We start from the raw sequence: 16,526 nt of genomic DNA on the forward strand, positions 1-16,526 counted from the left end.
GATATTCTTTATAGATAATACAGCTAAGTGATTACTCTTTTCCCATGCAGCATGCACGGATTTTTCATCTTCAGTACTATCAGTTATTAGGTTTACTGGCCTATCCATTACAAGGGATGTATGCACATTTACCATTTCCATAGCAAACATAAAGTCATCTTGCCACTTCTTCAAATTTAACTCAGTAAAAATCTCAATGGTTACCATATTATTGTTGACAGAAAAAGTGACAAAAAAATCAAACAATATATATTATTAGTACAATGTGAGCAATGTGTAACTTTGAAAACCATATAAGTACACATTTTAGAGAGTTCACAAGCATCACCATGTAAACACTTTTGGGCAGAATTCATGATATGCAGTTGTAATACCCCCTCACGCATTAGCGGCCATGAGAATATATTCTAATCCTTGATAATCTATCACCTTTGGGTGTATAGACTTCTTGGGTCAGTCAATCCTCAATCATATGCTGCATGTGTGACCCTCTAAGAACTAATATACAATCACCACCTTTGGGTGTATAACTATGCATTAGAACCAGAGAAATCCCATTACCATATGAGACCAATATTCCATGAACCCAATCAAGAGTGTCACTTTGGCGGTCAACCCTTAATTAGATCCACAAAACTCTCTCATATAGGGACATACTTAATGTTACTCACACAAACCATAATGTATGTAATTTTACACTGGATGACAAGGGGCTAAATTGTCCAAAAATTACAACACATGCCAATCACATCGTTTGAAAAGGTTTGGGATTGCAAAAAACAATCAAACTTAATTAACCAAAATTGCTAGATTACATAAAGCAAACATTCCAATAATATAGAATATGCAAAAAATTCCTGAATTAACAAAAAGATTCCAGAAATCATGCAAAAAGATGGAAAAGTAACAAAAAAAACTACTATTATGCAATTTTCACAAATCCTGATGCATCAAATATACCAAAATTACCTATCAAAATGTAAAGAATTTCGAGACGAATCCAACGGTACCTGAAACCCCCCAAACGGAGCTCCTACGCTCCCTCACGTGTCGGTCAAAGTGTACGCGTGCAAACAACGCGCGGTCAAAGATTTCAAAATCAAAGCAGAATCAAACCAGGTTTAGGTCCGGTCCAACCGTGAGTTCGACTCGGTTCGGTCCAAACGATCCACCCACGTGAACCGGATCGGTCAACCAAGTCACATGTCGACCCAACGGGTCATCAAAAAGGGGTTCATGGGTCGACCTTAATGGGTCATCGGGTCGGGTTCCCGGGTCGACCCGAATGGGTAAGGGTCTCTTTTTCGGGTTAACCCAAATGGGTCAAGTTCTCGGGCCACGGGTCTGACCTGAATGAATCGCGGGTTCGGGCTTACCGGTCCGACCCATATGGGTCAGGGTCACTGGTACCGGGTTGACCCGCAGGTCAGGTAAAAAATGCTTTTTTTTTTTAAACCCAGCGAGCAAGTGAGATCACCCGCCGGAGTCCGTCGGCGCGTGAGGGCGCATCCGACGGCGATCCACATACCAGAATGCTCGCGATGCCGAGACCTTCAACCCCGTATGGTTGGTTTCAATTTTCGCCGGTCGAAAATTTTAACAATGGCCGGAAAACGTACGGATTCAACAGGAAACCCCATAAATTATTTTTTTTCGACAGATCGATTCAAAACCACAATGAACAGAAGTCACAAATCAATCCATATAGGTTCATAATCAAGTCTATAACCGCTCTGATACCACATGTAAGCACAAATCCGTACAGGATCGCATATAGATAGATTAAGAACATAACAAAATATGTGACAGAATCGTTCACGGGAGCGTACCTTCTTTAGAATCCATGGAGCAAAGATCTTCTCCTCTAAACTTCCCTTTAGAACTGGCTCAATGGTAGAACCTTCAAGTCACCGTTTCTCTAGAGTGCCGACGCAATATTGTGAATGAACAGGGTTTAGAGGAGGGACCTAGCTTCCCCTTTATACAGATTCTCATTAGATCTTCCCATTAAAGATCTAACAGTGATCTGTGAGCCTACACTAGCCAGTCCATATTAGATCCTCAAGATATTGTGTATCTACCTTATTAGACCAACCCATAGAAATACTAACTGCCACAATTAATAGAGCCCACCCAAAAAGATAAGAATATCATAAATTGTTTACGCCTAACCCCATGTGTTTAAGTGCAGCCTACGTTTCCGACACAGAGAACATTCTCCCTTAATATAAATCTCACATGCTCAAGATAAGAGAGAAAATAATAATAAACTAAACTTTCATAGGTGACAATAATACATGATGTCGTGGGAAATTTTTTCCCATTTGTTTATTAGATCATCCCATTATATTTATTAGGGTAATACAATCGCATGGATCCCATGCCTAGACACATAAAGCATCTTTGGTGACTAGAAATTCTGTCTTTACATGGGTATAAGGCGGTAATTTCCAAGCCCATAAGGCGCTTTGTTTGTCTAGGCATGAGATCCACGAAGGCGTACGACTGGCTAGCACTATTTTTTTGAATATATTATTTATTAATTAGACAAAAAAATTCATTGTAGAGGAATGTAGCATTGAGACAGAGGAAATGAAATGACTGTCACCCTCAATGAAAGATGGAAATCCCACCCCCTATGATACTAAATAGTGCATTTTCACTTGCCATCTCTGCCTGCGCAAGCAAGAGCTAGACTCCCCCCACAAAGAACGCCGACCCTGATTAATAAATAGTAAACACACCAATTATCAAAATTATCCATAAAAAACAGAATAATGATCTCTTCTTTCTTATTAGCTTTTTCCAAATTGATTAAAGCCTAAGGCCCCTTCCCTCACCAGGAATCTGACACCATCCCATTCGTACATCATACAGAGAATCAAACCATCCACCTGGCCTCTCTCACTCAATTTGTGTATAGTATAAATAATCCAGACCCACCTCCTCCATGCTTCGCCATTGGAGTTTTTCCAATCTGAGTCCAACACTGTAAGTGTAATTAAGAAAGAATGTCGAAGCTGAGTAAGGGTATCGAGGTGTCCGACGATGCCTCGATCAGAAGTCTCAGTGAGATATTGGACGATTCAGCTTCTATCCGATTCAGTATTGATCTGGTCGGCGCAGCCAGAAGACATCTCTCCTTCTTAAGAATCGTCGACGAGTCTCCATGGCTTCACCACTCCAATACTACCCTCCTCTCCATCCGAAGGTTTGCTTCTTTCGTAAATCCCTAATCTACTCTGCTCTACTTCCTCAATTAATTTGATCGGATTCGTTTGCTTCTTAGGTATGACGAGCTGTGGATGCCTTTTATCGCTGATCTCACGGTTGGGTCAACAACGCCTCCGATGCTTCTTCCTCCTTTGGACATTCAATGGGTCTGGCACTGTCACTCTCTGAATCCGGTAAATTAAACAAACAAAATAATGGAGCTCTACATGTTCGATGATTTTCCCTTTCAGTTGGAAACTCTGAAAACGGGACGATTCCCCATTTCAGGCAAAATACCGGCAATACTGTGAGTCCAGATTCTCGAAATTGGTGGGGAAACCCGTAATCTTAGACGATGAGAACGAAGAGTACGCTTTGAATAGATGCAGGGATCTCTGGAACCGCAGATACCCGTCGGAACCTTTCGAGCTCGAAGCCGACACCATCACCGGAATCGACGATTCCCTTGCCACTACTGTTACGAACGAGGACATCTTCTCCCAAGTTTCTAAGAACAGATCCTTGTATTCCAAGTTCTCCCAGCCTTACATGTTCGAAATCGTTTATCTGATCGCAGCCAGGCAAAGATACAAGGGGCTTCTGTATCTTCTGCAGAGTTTGCAGAGGTCGGGAGCTGGAGTCGACGGAGGAGGTTCAAACTCAGTTCTTGTGCCCACATCAGATATTCTGCTGATGTGGTTGACCCATCAGGTGAAATTGTGAGAATATATTCGCCTTTGTTGCTCCCTTACTTACTCATGAACTATGACTAATCTGGGCTTGGCTTGAAACAGAGCTATCCGTTGGCGTACGCCGGTGACATGAAGGAGATGGAAGGGGACCTAGAGAAGGTGGTAGGGGTTTGGGATTCTGTGAAGGAAGAGGACATGGAAGCCACCAAGGAGCTGTGGGAGAAAACGATCGGCCAGCCATACGAGAAAGCAGGAGCTACCTTGGATCAAACTCCATCTTCGAAATCGCTGGTTTATTGGGAAATCTCAGACTATGACGTCAACAGGAAATACAAGTCCATGGAACCCAGGTTCTTGTTGGAGGTCTAACCCTGTCTGTGAGACTCAACACTCTGCATTTTTAGATTCTATGGCTTCTAGGTTAGTTTCATTAGCCGCAGGGTGTGCGGTGCACATCCTGTGGCATAATAGGAGCCAAGTGTGACACGCATGGCACAGTCACACTTGGCCCCTGCCGGGATCTTGATTCTCTACGGCCGAGCAATCAAACGATTGTGTGGGGTCTCAGATAGGCAGGAGTGAAATGACCTTCCTACCTACTGCCCGAGTCCATGTCCTACATGTGTGAGGCCGCACAACGATCACTCGACTACCTGACCGTAGAGGATCCAAATTGGCCTCTATTGTATGCACCGCATGCTCTGCAGGATAGAGAATTTTTATTTTTTGGTGCCTAAATTTACTTTAACTATTTTTTCTTAACTTTTTTGCTTGGCTTCTACTTCAAAAATATTTAAATATCCTTAGTCAATGCGGATCGAAATCGATGATGGTTGGACCTGATTTTGGCTGTTTTAGGGATGAAATTTTGTTGCTACACTGTAGCGAGAATGTTTTTACTGTATGGCTTGCATCTAAGAAAATGGGATCTTAAAGAGTATTTTAGAAAATACTGAAACCTAGGTTGGTTTTTATGAACCTAAAGGGGAAGTGAATTATTCCATTTTCTTGGCTGCTAACCTTGTAGCAGGAACACATTCCTGGGGGCACCGATTTTAGTCGATCCAACCCGAATCAAAACCGATCATGGCCAGTCCTCATTTCAGTTGATTTAGAATAGTCAATTCTAGTGTATTTTTGAGATCTGATTGATCTGGATTGAAATTGACCAATTCGATCCTCAATTTCGAGTTTAAAATCCTTTCATGAAAATAGGACAGCTGGAAGTAGAGGTGGTCAGTTCATTTGTTGGTTTTTTAAATTGGACACCCCATTACATGGTATCAAAATCGGCTAACTCGGATAGGAATTGATCAAAACCGATCCCAATACTATCTGATTAGGTCGGGTTGACCCACTTCTAAACAAGTTTTAAACCCTGCCACTGTCTTAATCTTTAGAGAAGATATTAGCATCAACAAACTTACAAACCCAAATGGATATCAATTGAAAACCAAACAAGCTCATGTTATTGATCTCTAAAGTGATGGTGTCCGTCGCTGATCATGACGGACAGTGTCTTTTTATTCTTTTTTCCTTTTGTATATGTAAAGGTGGACCCATCTTACCTCATAGAGGTAAAATCAATTTTAAACCATTCATTAACATCAATAGTCGCTTTGGCCGAGTGGTTAAGGCGTGTGCCTGCTAAGTACATGGGGTTTCCCCGCGAGAGTTCGAATCTCTCAGGCGACGAATTTTTCCTTTTTCCTCCTTTCCGATCAAACTGTGAAATCTCTCTCTCCCTCCCACAGGTATGCGTTTTCATAGGGTCGAACCCCAAAGTCAAAGAAGTGGTCAAAGGGGCGAAACACGAGTTCCTGCGTCTCTGCACCATTAAATGCCATAAGGAGCTAAAGATCGACAAGAGCATCGCCGACGGCGTTTCGTGGAGGAAGACATGGCATCTGTATTGCGAGTTTGGGACGAGAGGTGTGGTCTTCGAACGCCGGTGCCGGCGCGGCGGAGGTTGTTTCAGAGGAAAAAGTACCCTCATTGACAAAGTAGAATTCCTGTGGAACGACTTACTCCGAGCTCCCTCTCTTACTCTGGCAAACAAAATGGAGCTGCAAACGGAACAGTTGAGCCTGAGGGTAGTGGCCTCCATTACTCCACCCGTCCAAGCACCTTACCTGTTGAAGTGCGTTCCTGACAGGGTCACCGACGACTCCGGCGCCATGATTTCCGACGTGATACTCAGAATGAACAATTATCGTCCGCAGGAAGGACGGTGGTTGTCTCGCACCGTGCTCGACTATGCTGGTAGGGAGTGCTTCGTTATCAGGATCAGGTACTATAAAACCCATAGCATCTTCTCTCTAGCTACTACCAGTAATAAGTCTCCAATCATTTCTTGAATTCCACCAAACAAAAATATTTATTCTGTTTATAGAGTGGCCGGAGGATTTTGGAGGAGAGGTGGAGAAACGCCGGCGGCGGTGAGATGGCAGGACAGGATCATAGAGATACGTGAAGGTTCTTGGAAGTACGTCGCCGGTTCCATCGGCACCGCTCCAGGTTTGTTTTTTTCAATACCATAACGTACTCTAATGGCCTTGTGCATCTTTGTCGGTGCTAACTCAGCTCTGGCGTTCGCACAAACAGAGAAAGTGGTCGGAACTGCAACGCCGGTGGAAGAAGAAGAAGAATCGAGAGCCAGAAAAGCTTCCTGGCATCTCTCCACGGGAGAAGAGTTAACGATACATTGGGAATCCACATCACCCCTTTTCGTTCTCTCCTTCCACCTTGAAAACAATAGCTCCCTTGAGCCATCCGAAAAGGTAGAATACAAATTCTTTCATTAATTCTTCTGAGGAGGAAAATTGGGAAAAGAAAAAATTAATTTCGTCCAATTCATCATTCTATTTCTGTGTTGTAAACTTGGAATGAACGAAATGCAGGTGAGGTTGCTAAAAGGTAGGAAGATGCAGTATCGAGAATCAAAGAAATTTGATTCAGAGAGAAATCAAGTCCAGGAAGAGGACCAGGAGGAGAACTGCGTGGAAGAAGCAGAAGAAGAAGAAGGTTTCGTGACAGTGGTTCGATTCACGCCGGAGAACCCGAATGGGAGAGCAACGGCTTTGTTGAATTGGAAGTTATTGGTGGTGGAGTTGCTGCCCGAGGAGGATGCGGTGATGTTATTGCTTTTGTGCATAGCGATACTCTGGAGCGTATCGGAGAAGACAAAGGAGGACTTTGGGAGACTTTTGGTGAGGAGGAGATTGAAAGAAGCTAAGATTGGAACCAGAGATTGGGGTTCTGTCATGCTTCACCCTTGGTGTACCACTTCTTCTCCTTCTCTTCATTCGTCTTACCTTCTTCCTTGGTACTGGAATGCCAAGGCGGTAATGGCCTCAGTAGATGCTGATCCTGCTTCGAGGTTTAATTACTCTCTGGCTGAAGGTGGTGATAAGCTTTATAAGCGAGAAATTTTGTTCTAAGCCTTCCAAAGAATTTATTTTATTTTTCTCACTTTAGAACCTGCTTTTTTGTTAATTTTTAGTTTTTGGTTGTTGAAATCTTTAGACCCTGTTTACTATCTCCTTAAATATTAGATACAAAAAATGGGAAATAGCAGTGATTTATTAGAACATGCAACAACTCAAGGCATTGAGAGCAAACATATCTCTCCCAACCAAGGAGTGGAAAGCGGTCAAACAGAGCCCTCCGAGTCAGGGAGTCAGCCACACTGTTTATTTCTCTTGGAACATAACAAAAATTACAAATAACAAACAATGATGACAAATGTAAAATATCGTCAAGAATCGGACAGATCAGTAACGGTGATGGCTGTGTAACATCAATTAGAAATCTGATTAGGTTGAAATTATCAGATTCTATGATGACTCTCATGTGACAATATGCTTGTAGATCCACCAAGCTTTGACGAACCACCATCGCCTCACCAACCAGAATATCATTGAAATGTCGTGGGGATGACATAACCATTAGTGGGTGCACTTGCATAATCCCACCAGACATAACCATTAACCAATACCACCAGAAGAGCCATCCAAAGTTAGACTTGCATCACAATTGCATTTAATAAAATCTGATTACTGTAATTGCCAATGTAGAAGACCATTCATATTTGTAGTAGAAACACTTCGAACAGTAGGAAGAGATCCAATAAAATCCTTTCCGTCCATATGTTTTTCAAGAAAAGGTTCTACATGCACGTGTCATTGTATGAGTATGGATTAGTGGATCAAAATGTTGATTAATGAGCTTGGTTAGATGGAGCCCAAGACATGAGGTGGTCTCCTTAATGGGTGATGGGTTTTCTAGTTAACTCGCTCTAATGTGTAAAACTGTAAACCTTGTTCCTTTGTGTGAGCCTATAACAACTGACCCTATTATGGGAGAGAGTTGAAGCTCCTCTACGCTCGCATCGTCCAACTCATATTCGAAGTCGTATCGTGTGATCTCATGTGCGGCCCTCATTAAGTCGGGCCTGGGCTGCCTATGGTTACAGAATTGCCCGCAGAAGACGCTATCGCGACTACACCATCCGAGCTATTTCTATGAATCCTCTAAATAGAATGATGGCGGAAAGAATTTTTATCTAAACATTAATTGATCGTGTCTTGGTAGACGATATATATGGGTCCACGATGGATTGCCACCCGAAATCAAGATTTCGGGATTGGGCTTGGACAACAACTTAGTTAGTCTCTACTTCTAGTATATATAATATTAGTAATACACATTAGTTGCTAACTCTATCACCTATATGGACAAGGGAGCAAACAAGATCAATGGAGGGAGACACAACCTTATCCCAACTAAATGGGGTCGGCTACATGGATTCTTTCAAAACAAAGTAATAGGAATAAAAAATATATATATATATGAAGAAATGAGATAAGTAAAGTGAGAACTAGAAACAAAAAAATGAAGGATGAAAGTAAGAGGAAAACTGACAGCCTAGGAAATCAGGAAAATCTCAACGACATGGGGTCGACAACGTGGATCCTTGCCCTCCAATAGACTCTATTTGAGTTCATATTTGACACAAGACCCAGATTATGCATATCATTCTTCACAACAAAATCAACAGAGGGAGAGATAACGACTATGAAGAATTCATTCAAACGCTAGGAATCTAGGTACGAATTTCTTGTCGAATCTTTTCTATGTAATTTTATGATCAATGATTCATCATATCAATCCTATAAATAATTCTTAAAGCATGAACCTGGCACCAAAAGCTTCATCAACTTCTAACTAGAAAATCAGAAACATTAAACCAAAAGAGCCCTTTTTGTTTTTCTTTCATTGTTTCTGTTCTAGAACAATACAGAAATTATGTTTTTGGATAAATACATAATCAACTTGATACGAGTTCCAGTTTCACCTGTTCAAGTATGGTAACAAAACAAACTAAACAACAAAGAGTCCCTATTAGCTCAGAGATCTCCGACTTGTTTCGCAAGGAAGAGAGCTGTACACTGCTCTACCGGATCTCCAAGACAGGTGACTGCAAAAAATTCTTAGTTCTGAAGTTGAATGAATGATAATAGAATAGTATAAATATAATGAGAAGGGAAACTAAAGTTTTTTTTTTTTTGGTGAAGAAAACAAGACCGATCCAGACCGGCGATACGGCTGATCTGGACCGCCGATCTGGATTGGAATTAGCAGTGTCCGATGTTGCTTACTAAAATCCTGGTTTAGACTCTGTCACTAGAGTTTTTTTTTTATATTTTTTATATGGCACGAATTCAATTATTTAAGAGATTATCTAGATCAGCATTCTAAAACAATAAATGAGGGTTGAAGCAATTTTAAAAATTCTTTTTTATTTTCTTCTTAAGTGGCATGATCAATAAATAAGAGAATTAAATAAATTTTGTTAAAATAAAAACTAATAGGTGTAAAATAAATTTTAAACCTATTTATATTGTAATTTCAATTCTTACCTAGCGGATCTAGAAATTATCCCTTTTAAATTTCTTGTGACCATATTATCGGACACCACAAGCAAATTGCCTAGGAGAGTAGAGGCTAGCAGCAGCCTGGGAAAAAAAGAACATTCCTTGGTTACGCACTCCCTAGAAAAATGAAAAAAGACTAAACGTACCCAGTCTTCTCGCGTGCCACTAGGCGTAGGTACACACCGAGCGACGACCGGTGGCTTCATTTTCTCTTTTTATATTTTAAAAAATTTCTCCTTAATTTGCGTTCCCCAATTAGAGGATCACAAATCATAAAATGATTCTCTAATAATTGTTAACAGTTTTATACGTGGTAATACTTTTTTTTTTTTTTTTTTGGTAAAGAAGAAATTTTATTCAAAGTTTACCAAAGAGAAGTTCTGGACATATGAAGAGAAGGATTTACAATAAAAGTTGCCAAACTCGGGGAATTTTTAATCTAGAAGACCCAGAAGCTTAAGTAGTCAGCAAAGGTATTTAAGTCCCTGCTTATGTAGCGCAACTGAGCTGATGAGAAAAATGTCAACTGCGGCAAGTAAGTAAACACGTGAAGTTACAGTATTGCATAAGTTTCCACGCAATAAAATCTGTGGGCGTTCCGCCATCCAGAAACCGTCAGCCCGCCGCAAAGGAATCCGGTATTTCGCGATTCTGGGAGCGCCCATCGTTTTTAATTCGCGATTCCCAAACACTGATGCGTGATCCCGGCATTCCTCGATCCGTGTCTATCTCTGCGACAGACCATAGACCCAGGAATCGCAGCTCCCTGAGAAGAAACTAATTTGTTATAAAAAAAAAAGAAGAAATTAATCGTAAAAGCTCTGAAACATATCCATCGCCGAGGTCTGCAAAATCGACTTTCTAGAGGTGAATGGTTCCTTTCCTCTTATTATTCAGAATCATTATCATCGATGTTGTCTCTTTCTAAAATCGAGCACGACTCTTTACGGTCGAGAGAGAGAATGCATGAAAGAATTCTGAGCAGAAATGGACCATGAGTCTGATCTAATCTACGCTATAGTACCAGAGGGGAAGAAAGAAAAAAAAAGAGAGAAATTTCTCTGATACATGCTTGATGATCCCATCGATTGAAGATAAAAAGGGCAGTCGATGCTTCAGAGACATGAATCACAGTCAAAATGGAGCATACATAAAAACAAATCCAAAGCCTTCCATTAATCTTTCAAATAATGAAGAAGAAAGAGAATCTACCCTCATCAAATCTTTTTGATAAAATTATTTACAGGACTATCCAATGAAAAAATCAAGCATTTTCCGTTTATATAAACGGTTATGATAAATCAAAAGAGGTGAGGGAAGGAAGAACATCGTCGTCGAAGCTCCAGAGCTCCAACGGAGCGCCACCAACTACGTTTTCCTGAGCGGCGTTCTGCTCATCTCCCCCGTCCAGATATGGAATCTGATAGAACTTCATGTATGCCTCGAACGCCATCAGCTCCTCCGACAGCCTCTGCACTTCATTCTCTTCTTCCTTCACTTTAGCTTTCTCATCTAGTCCAGACAAAGGTGTCTCCTCCTTCGGCATTGGCACCGGCATAGGTGCAGGCGTAACAGCCGCAGGGTCACTTGGGTTGGGATTGGAAGCAGGGCGGCCATAACACTCCGAAAACGCTCCTATCTGATTCAGATCGCTGGCGAACCCGACATTCGAATCGTTCAAGAAATCAGTACCTGATAATTGATACAAAGGTTGGGGATCCCTACGAGTAGTAGGCTTTTGGGTATTCTGCAAACACTCCTCTTCTTCATTTGGGAAATTAACCTTGGCTTTCTTACCCCTTATCTTCCTCGCCTCCCTATCATAAGCCCTCGCAGCCTCTTCCGGGGTGTTGAAGGTACCCAACCAAACCCTAACTCCTTTTCTGGGGTCACGAATTTCAGCAGCCCATTTCCCCCATGGTCGCTGTCGAATCCCCCTGTACTTATTCTTTCTTCTCCTCTTGACATCCTTCTCAGCCCCACTCTCACTACCTGTTCGAACAAAGTCCAAAGTTAAAAATCACACACAGAGCGTATATATATATATATATATATAGAGAGAGAGAGAGAGGGTGATACCTGAAGAAGGGGAAGGCCGTTTCTTAGGTGGTTGTTGTGGGCTGAAGCAATGGAAATCCGACTTAGCAAAGTGGGAATCAGACCAGAAGAGGTCGGAAGAAGAGACGGAACGACCTCGGTTGCGAGGGATGAGGTCATGGATAATCGCACCGCCGCACATGTCCTCAATGGAACTCGGACAATCTCTGGGAAACTTTGATGGAAGTACTGACCACCAAGCAAAGGAAGGAAAAGACCGTTTGAACTTTGCTGTTGTCGTTGTTGCTGTGGAATAAGCAAGTAGGCACTAGAGGGGTGGTAGCATTTATATGGTTGTGTGCGGCCAATTCCGGTGCTTCGCTGGAGCGCATATCGCCAAAGTTTAATTAATTCCACGTCGTGTTTGCCCTGTTTGGAAGTCATGAAAACAAAAGAATGAAAGATTTTACTCCCATCATTCTGTTGTGACGTTTGGTTGTTAGGAAAATTTTTCTCTTCAATTCCCTAAAATTGTGTAGTGTGGCAGTTGGGGGTGACACACATGGTAGTTCAGACATCCAACGGATCGAGCTTAACAAAAAAAAAAAAAATGAAAGTCAATGTGCTCGGATCGTTGGATATTCAAGCTGCCACATATTGAAATCTCTATTTACTATTGCATTGCATAGTTTAGGGAATTAGAGAGGATTAAAATCCAATTGTTTCTAGTGGGATGGAAGAATGAAGGCTCTTTCTTCAAAATTTCAAATTTGTATTGTTTAAAAACTTTCTCACTCTGCTTCAAAGTAAATTTAGCCAATACAATGAGAAATGTTAATTTCTTGACATGAAAATTTTTGATAAGTTGAGAGAGAAAGGGAGGGATTTTCTCTTGGATTCCATGGCCCGTACGAGAGAGATTCTTTCCACAGGGAGGGATTTTCTGCTCTTATACGGGATTATGTCAATTGGAAGAAATTATACAGAATGTAAATCCATTGTATTCGTTATTTTATTAATATAAACTCTCCACTTTTCCAAACATGAATCTACACTGCACTCGTTTTTACACCACTATTGGATTCCATTTATGCGAGTCAAGCCATAGAGAATGGTTTGCCTAGCACAGTTGGTGAGTTGTGGTGCTCTTCATGCCCATGCTCACCAAGAGGTCTCGAATTTCAGTCTCTTACCTACCCCCTCCCCAATTCAACCCCCCCCCCCCCCTAAAGAAAAATATATAAAAAGCTCCCAACTAGTAGAAAAAAAAACTAAGCTACACTCGCTTTTACACCCCTCTTGGATTCCATTTGTGCGGCTCAAGCCATACGAGAATGGTTCTCATATGAGAATTGAACCAGCGTCGTAAAAACAAATGGGGGAGAGAGAAAAGCACAATGATGCCTGGATCTCGTTGGGCTGAGGGACTCACCTAGTGCCATGATATGAAGTTGATGCTTGATCCTAGCCGTCCATTTGTCTAAAGTTCGATCTAAGCATTAGTTTTTTTCTTTCTTTTATGGTAATGATCCAAGCATTAGTGACATGGATTGAGGCTGTGTGCCTGTGTGTGTATAGATTCCTCCATGCACGACCACATACAACAGTCTTAAGAGTCAGTTACTGAATTTTACCAAAAAAAATTCGGTTGCTGAGAGAGATTTTTTTTCTTTTCTTCTTCACAAACAAACACAACCCTTGGCATACGTCATCCGTGACACGCAATAATTAAGGCTTAAGACGTTCTTCCTTTCTTTATAGAAGGTTTAAGTTACTTCATTTTTTTTAGGGCAAACACTTACAAGTTACATATTTTATAATCCCCAAAATACCCATTTATATCCTTGTAGGAAAATCATGTCAAGCATTAAACATCCAGATTCATCCCCTTGTAGACCTGTCCAGCCAATCAGCAAAATCACGGTCAAACTTGGACTTGGTTTTCATCGTCCTTACAATTTCATTAATCACGACCGTAGAAAAGTTACGAGAAAATCCCTAATGGCCTAATTGGCTATTGCTAATTTGCATTCCATATAACTTCATAAAGATTAAAGAATGCCATACTATTCTCAAGGTGACTAATTTAGTCATATCCGGTCTTAGGCTTGAACCGATTGAGTTGTACTGGTTCAACCAGCCAAGCAATAGGTGTTGTACTCAAGGTTCGTAATCTCGGTATCGGCTGGATCGGATTGGATCAGGATCGAATCAGGATCGCCCAAACTCGGGCAAATATGACACTTGTCTCAGTTTTTTTTATAAAAATCTGATTTTTAAACTTTTTTATCATTGTCTGTACAGTTAGATCGGATCAGTATCGAGATCGGTCTCAATCGTATTGATCCTATCCAGCCAAAATCGGCCGATCTAATCCAAGATTATGAATTATGATTGTACTCTTTCCTTATCAAAGTGAGATCATATTATAGGCTTAGAGGCAGGGTTTAACAAAAGAGGAATCGGAATCAATTCAGTCAGTGCCAATTCCAATCAAAATCGATCGAAATTGATTGGAATCAGTCAGAATTAATTGGAAACTAAGCAAAATCAAAAAGAACCAGCCGGAATGGTTGAAATCATGTGTAGAATGCTATTTGAGACTCGGATGGCTTCTTCATGTATTACGGTCCCACCCATATAAGCCTCTGTTGCAGGCAGCTTAGGCTTAGTATGTAGTTAATCAGTTCAGATTTCAGTGTGACCCTCAAACGGTCCGGCCAGAGTCCCAGACCCGGTTCATTTGATACCGTGTTGCAACTTGGAAGTTTGAATTTTTTTTATTCTCAAATTCCGGAGTTGAAGCAAGTTCACAAGTTGGTGCGGCGGCGGCAGTGGTGGCCAAGTGCCACACTGTCGAGTTGAGTCAAGATTGTGAGTTGTGAGTTGTGAGTTGTGAGCTGTGATTGGTCAAAGAGAGCTTAGGAAAGCAAAATGACAATTGTACTGTAATATATTGTTCCTCATATGGGTGAGGCGGTCATAGTTGTGTTCTCTTCAAATTCTGTTGGGGGCAAGGTTCAAAATCCAGGTATCGGATTCGGGATCGGTCATGGTCAAAATCTTTTCGGATCAAGATCGGATCGGCCCAAATCGATTAAAAAAACCCCCAAAATCATTTTTTTATGGATAGGGTCATCTATCGGCCAGAGTTGGTAGGTGTTGTGATCTCGGGATCGGATCAGCCAATATTAATCTGGATCGGATTGGTCAAAATCGGTTGGTATTAGTCAGTATCGGCCGGTATCTATCAAGATAATATAAAAAAATTTAAAAAAAAAACCTAAAAACTTTGAAAAAAATAAAAAAAATTCTGTTGGATCGGTCAAAGATCGGATCGGATTGGCCGATCCAACCGAGTTGGGCGATCCAATCAACGATCCAGTCAAATCTTGTTGTATCGGTCAAATCTCAGGATCGGCCTTGACCGATACTGGTCCTATCCGGCCAATCCAATCCGATACCTCAAACCATGGTTGGGGGCATGGTTGTGGGATCGGATCCCCAATTCCAAGTTGACTCGAATCTTGATTTCGTTCCTACCGGACCTATCTTATTCATATTGGATTTCTACTGTCGATTTCATTTACTTTAACTAAGGTTGTTAGCAAATAATCGCTAACTCGATTGATTGGAGGGATTGTAGGTTGAGTGTATGCCCCCCAAGAGATCAAGGGACTGATTCTTTTGGATTGCCATTAAAAGGGCACCCCCGCCCCCTCCCCGTAGTCCTAAGATTCTAGGACTGACCAAATTAGAAAGGAAAAATGCTAAGATTGTTAAATGGTTTGGTTTCAATTTGGTTCAAATGTAATAGGGTAAAAACTAAAATCAAATAATTTATTAAATAGTTCCAATATCTCAAAACAAATTCAATTACTAAATTGCTTCAATTTAACAATTTTTTTAAATTCGAATTTGTTGTCGATTGGATAAGAGGTAACATTTTTAGGCTCAATTGGGAACAATCCTAAATTTTAAACCCAATAAAGAAATCTGATGCTGATGGATTCGAACCACGACATCTAGGCTCAAATTGTGATTTTTAAAATAAAAACAAGGAAGATGGATCTACACACTACACTACAAGTGTATAATGGAATTTTATAACTAAAGAGTTATTGATTGTTGGATGAGATGGAAAACATCTCAATCATTTTTTATCGGTTTGTTATGTATAACGAGTTCAATAGCAAACTAGTTATAATCGGTTTTAATTGGTTCAAAACGATGGTTAAATGATTTTACATATTAAATCAAACCGGACTATTTAATATACGATTTCATTTCTTATGATCAAAATTGAACATATTAATGAACGACCTATCTGTTCTAATTTAAACCGTTTGATTCAATTTTGTTTAATTATATTAGTTTGTAATTCACACCCTTAACTAGAACCATGGTTGAGTGTATGATTTGGAATATTGCGTGGAAGGGAATACGAGCAAGATTTTGGTTAAGGGAAGGGATCAATAGTAACTTATTAAGATGAGTGTTGTGTCATTAGTAGAGTCCGGATCCTCTACTTTCCTTGCCCTAGCGTCTTGTCCGAGTGGGGGTAAGGTGGTCTTTGATCGCCTCGTTGTGTATAGGGTGCACATGAAAATAGAAGCAGACGGAAGTAGAGGATGCCGATTCTCATTAG

The 16,526-nt window shown here is 40.9% G+C and overlaps 2 protein-coding genes and 1 non-coding gene across 3 annotated transcripts; 2 read left to right on the top strand and 1 right to left on the bottom strand.

The window, feature by feature from the left end:
• Positions 1-2,974: 2,974 nt before the first annotated feature.
• On the top strand, positions 2,975-7,350 carry LOC122660208. Its single transcript, XM_043855423.1, has 8 exons — positions 2,975-3,211; positions 3,290-3,407; positions 3,502-3,924; positions 4,008-4,268; positions 5,660-6,195; positions 6,298-6,422; positions 6,510-6,685; positions 6,806-7,350. Exons 1-8 carry the CDS (start codon positions 3,012-3,014, stop codon positions 7,343-7,345), a joined length of 2,379 nt encoding a protein of 792 aa, XP_043711358.1. The 5' UTR covers positions 2,975-3,011; the 3' UTR covers positions 7,346-7,350.
• Positions 5,519-5,600, top strand: TRNAS-GCU. The gene has a single exon. It is a non-coding gene; the product is annotated as a tRNA-Ser (tRNA).
• Positions 7,351-11,097: 3,747 nt separating the features above from the next.
• On the bottom strand, positions 11,098-12,111 carry LOC122659585 (ethylene-responsive transcription factor ERF073-like). The gene is made up of 2 exons (XM_043854687.1): positions 11,921-12,111; positions 11,098-11,833 (listed from the first exon to the last, which is right to left on the bottom strand). The coding sequence occupies exons 1-2, from the start codon at positions 12,078-12,080 to the stop codon at positions 11,133-11,135; spliced, it is 861 nt and encodes a 286-aa protein (XP_043710622.1). The 5' UTR covers positions 12,081-12,111; the 3' UTR covers positions 11,098-11,132.
• Between the last annotated feature and the right edge of the window lie 4,415 nt (positions 12,112-16,526).

Source organism: Telopea speciosissima, chromosome 4, assembly GCF_018873765.1.
Source record: "Telopea speciosissima isolate NSW1024214 ecotype Mountain lineage chromosome 4, Tspe_v1, whole genome shotgun sequence".
Classification (NCBI taxonomy): Eukaryota; Viridiplantae; Streptophyta; class Magnoliopsida; order Proteales; family Proteaceae; genus Telopea; species Telopea speciosissima.

What these genes read in the sequence shown, in the direction of transcription:
- LOC122660208 (XM_043855423.1), top strand. Translation starts at nt 3,012, where the DNA reads ATGTCGAAGCTGAGTAAGGGTATCGAGGTGTCCGACGATGCCTCGATC. An exon ending in ACCCTCCTCTCCATCCGAAG is followed by an intron (nt 3,212 to 3,289) that starts GTTTGCTTCTTT and finishes TTTGCTTCTTAG; the next exon opens with GTATGACGAGCTGTGGATGC. An exon ending in TGCTTCGTTATCAGGATCAG is followed by an intron (nt 6,196 to 6,297) that starts GTACTATAAAAC and finishes TTCTGTTTATAG; the next exon opens with AGTGGCCGGAGGATTTTGGA.
- LOC122659585 (XM_043854687.1), bottom strand. Translation starts at nt 12,080, where the DNA reads ATGTGCGGCGGTGCGATTATCCATGACCTCATCCCTCGCAACCGAGGT. An exon ending in ACGGCCTTCCCCTTCTTCAG is followed by an intron (nt 11,834 to 11,920) that starts GTATCACCCTCT and finishes TTGTTCGAACAG; the next exon opens with GTAGTGAGAGTGGGGCTGAG.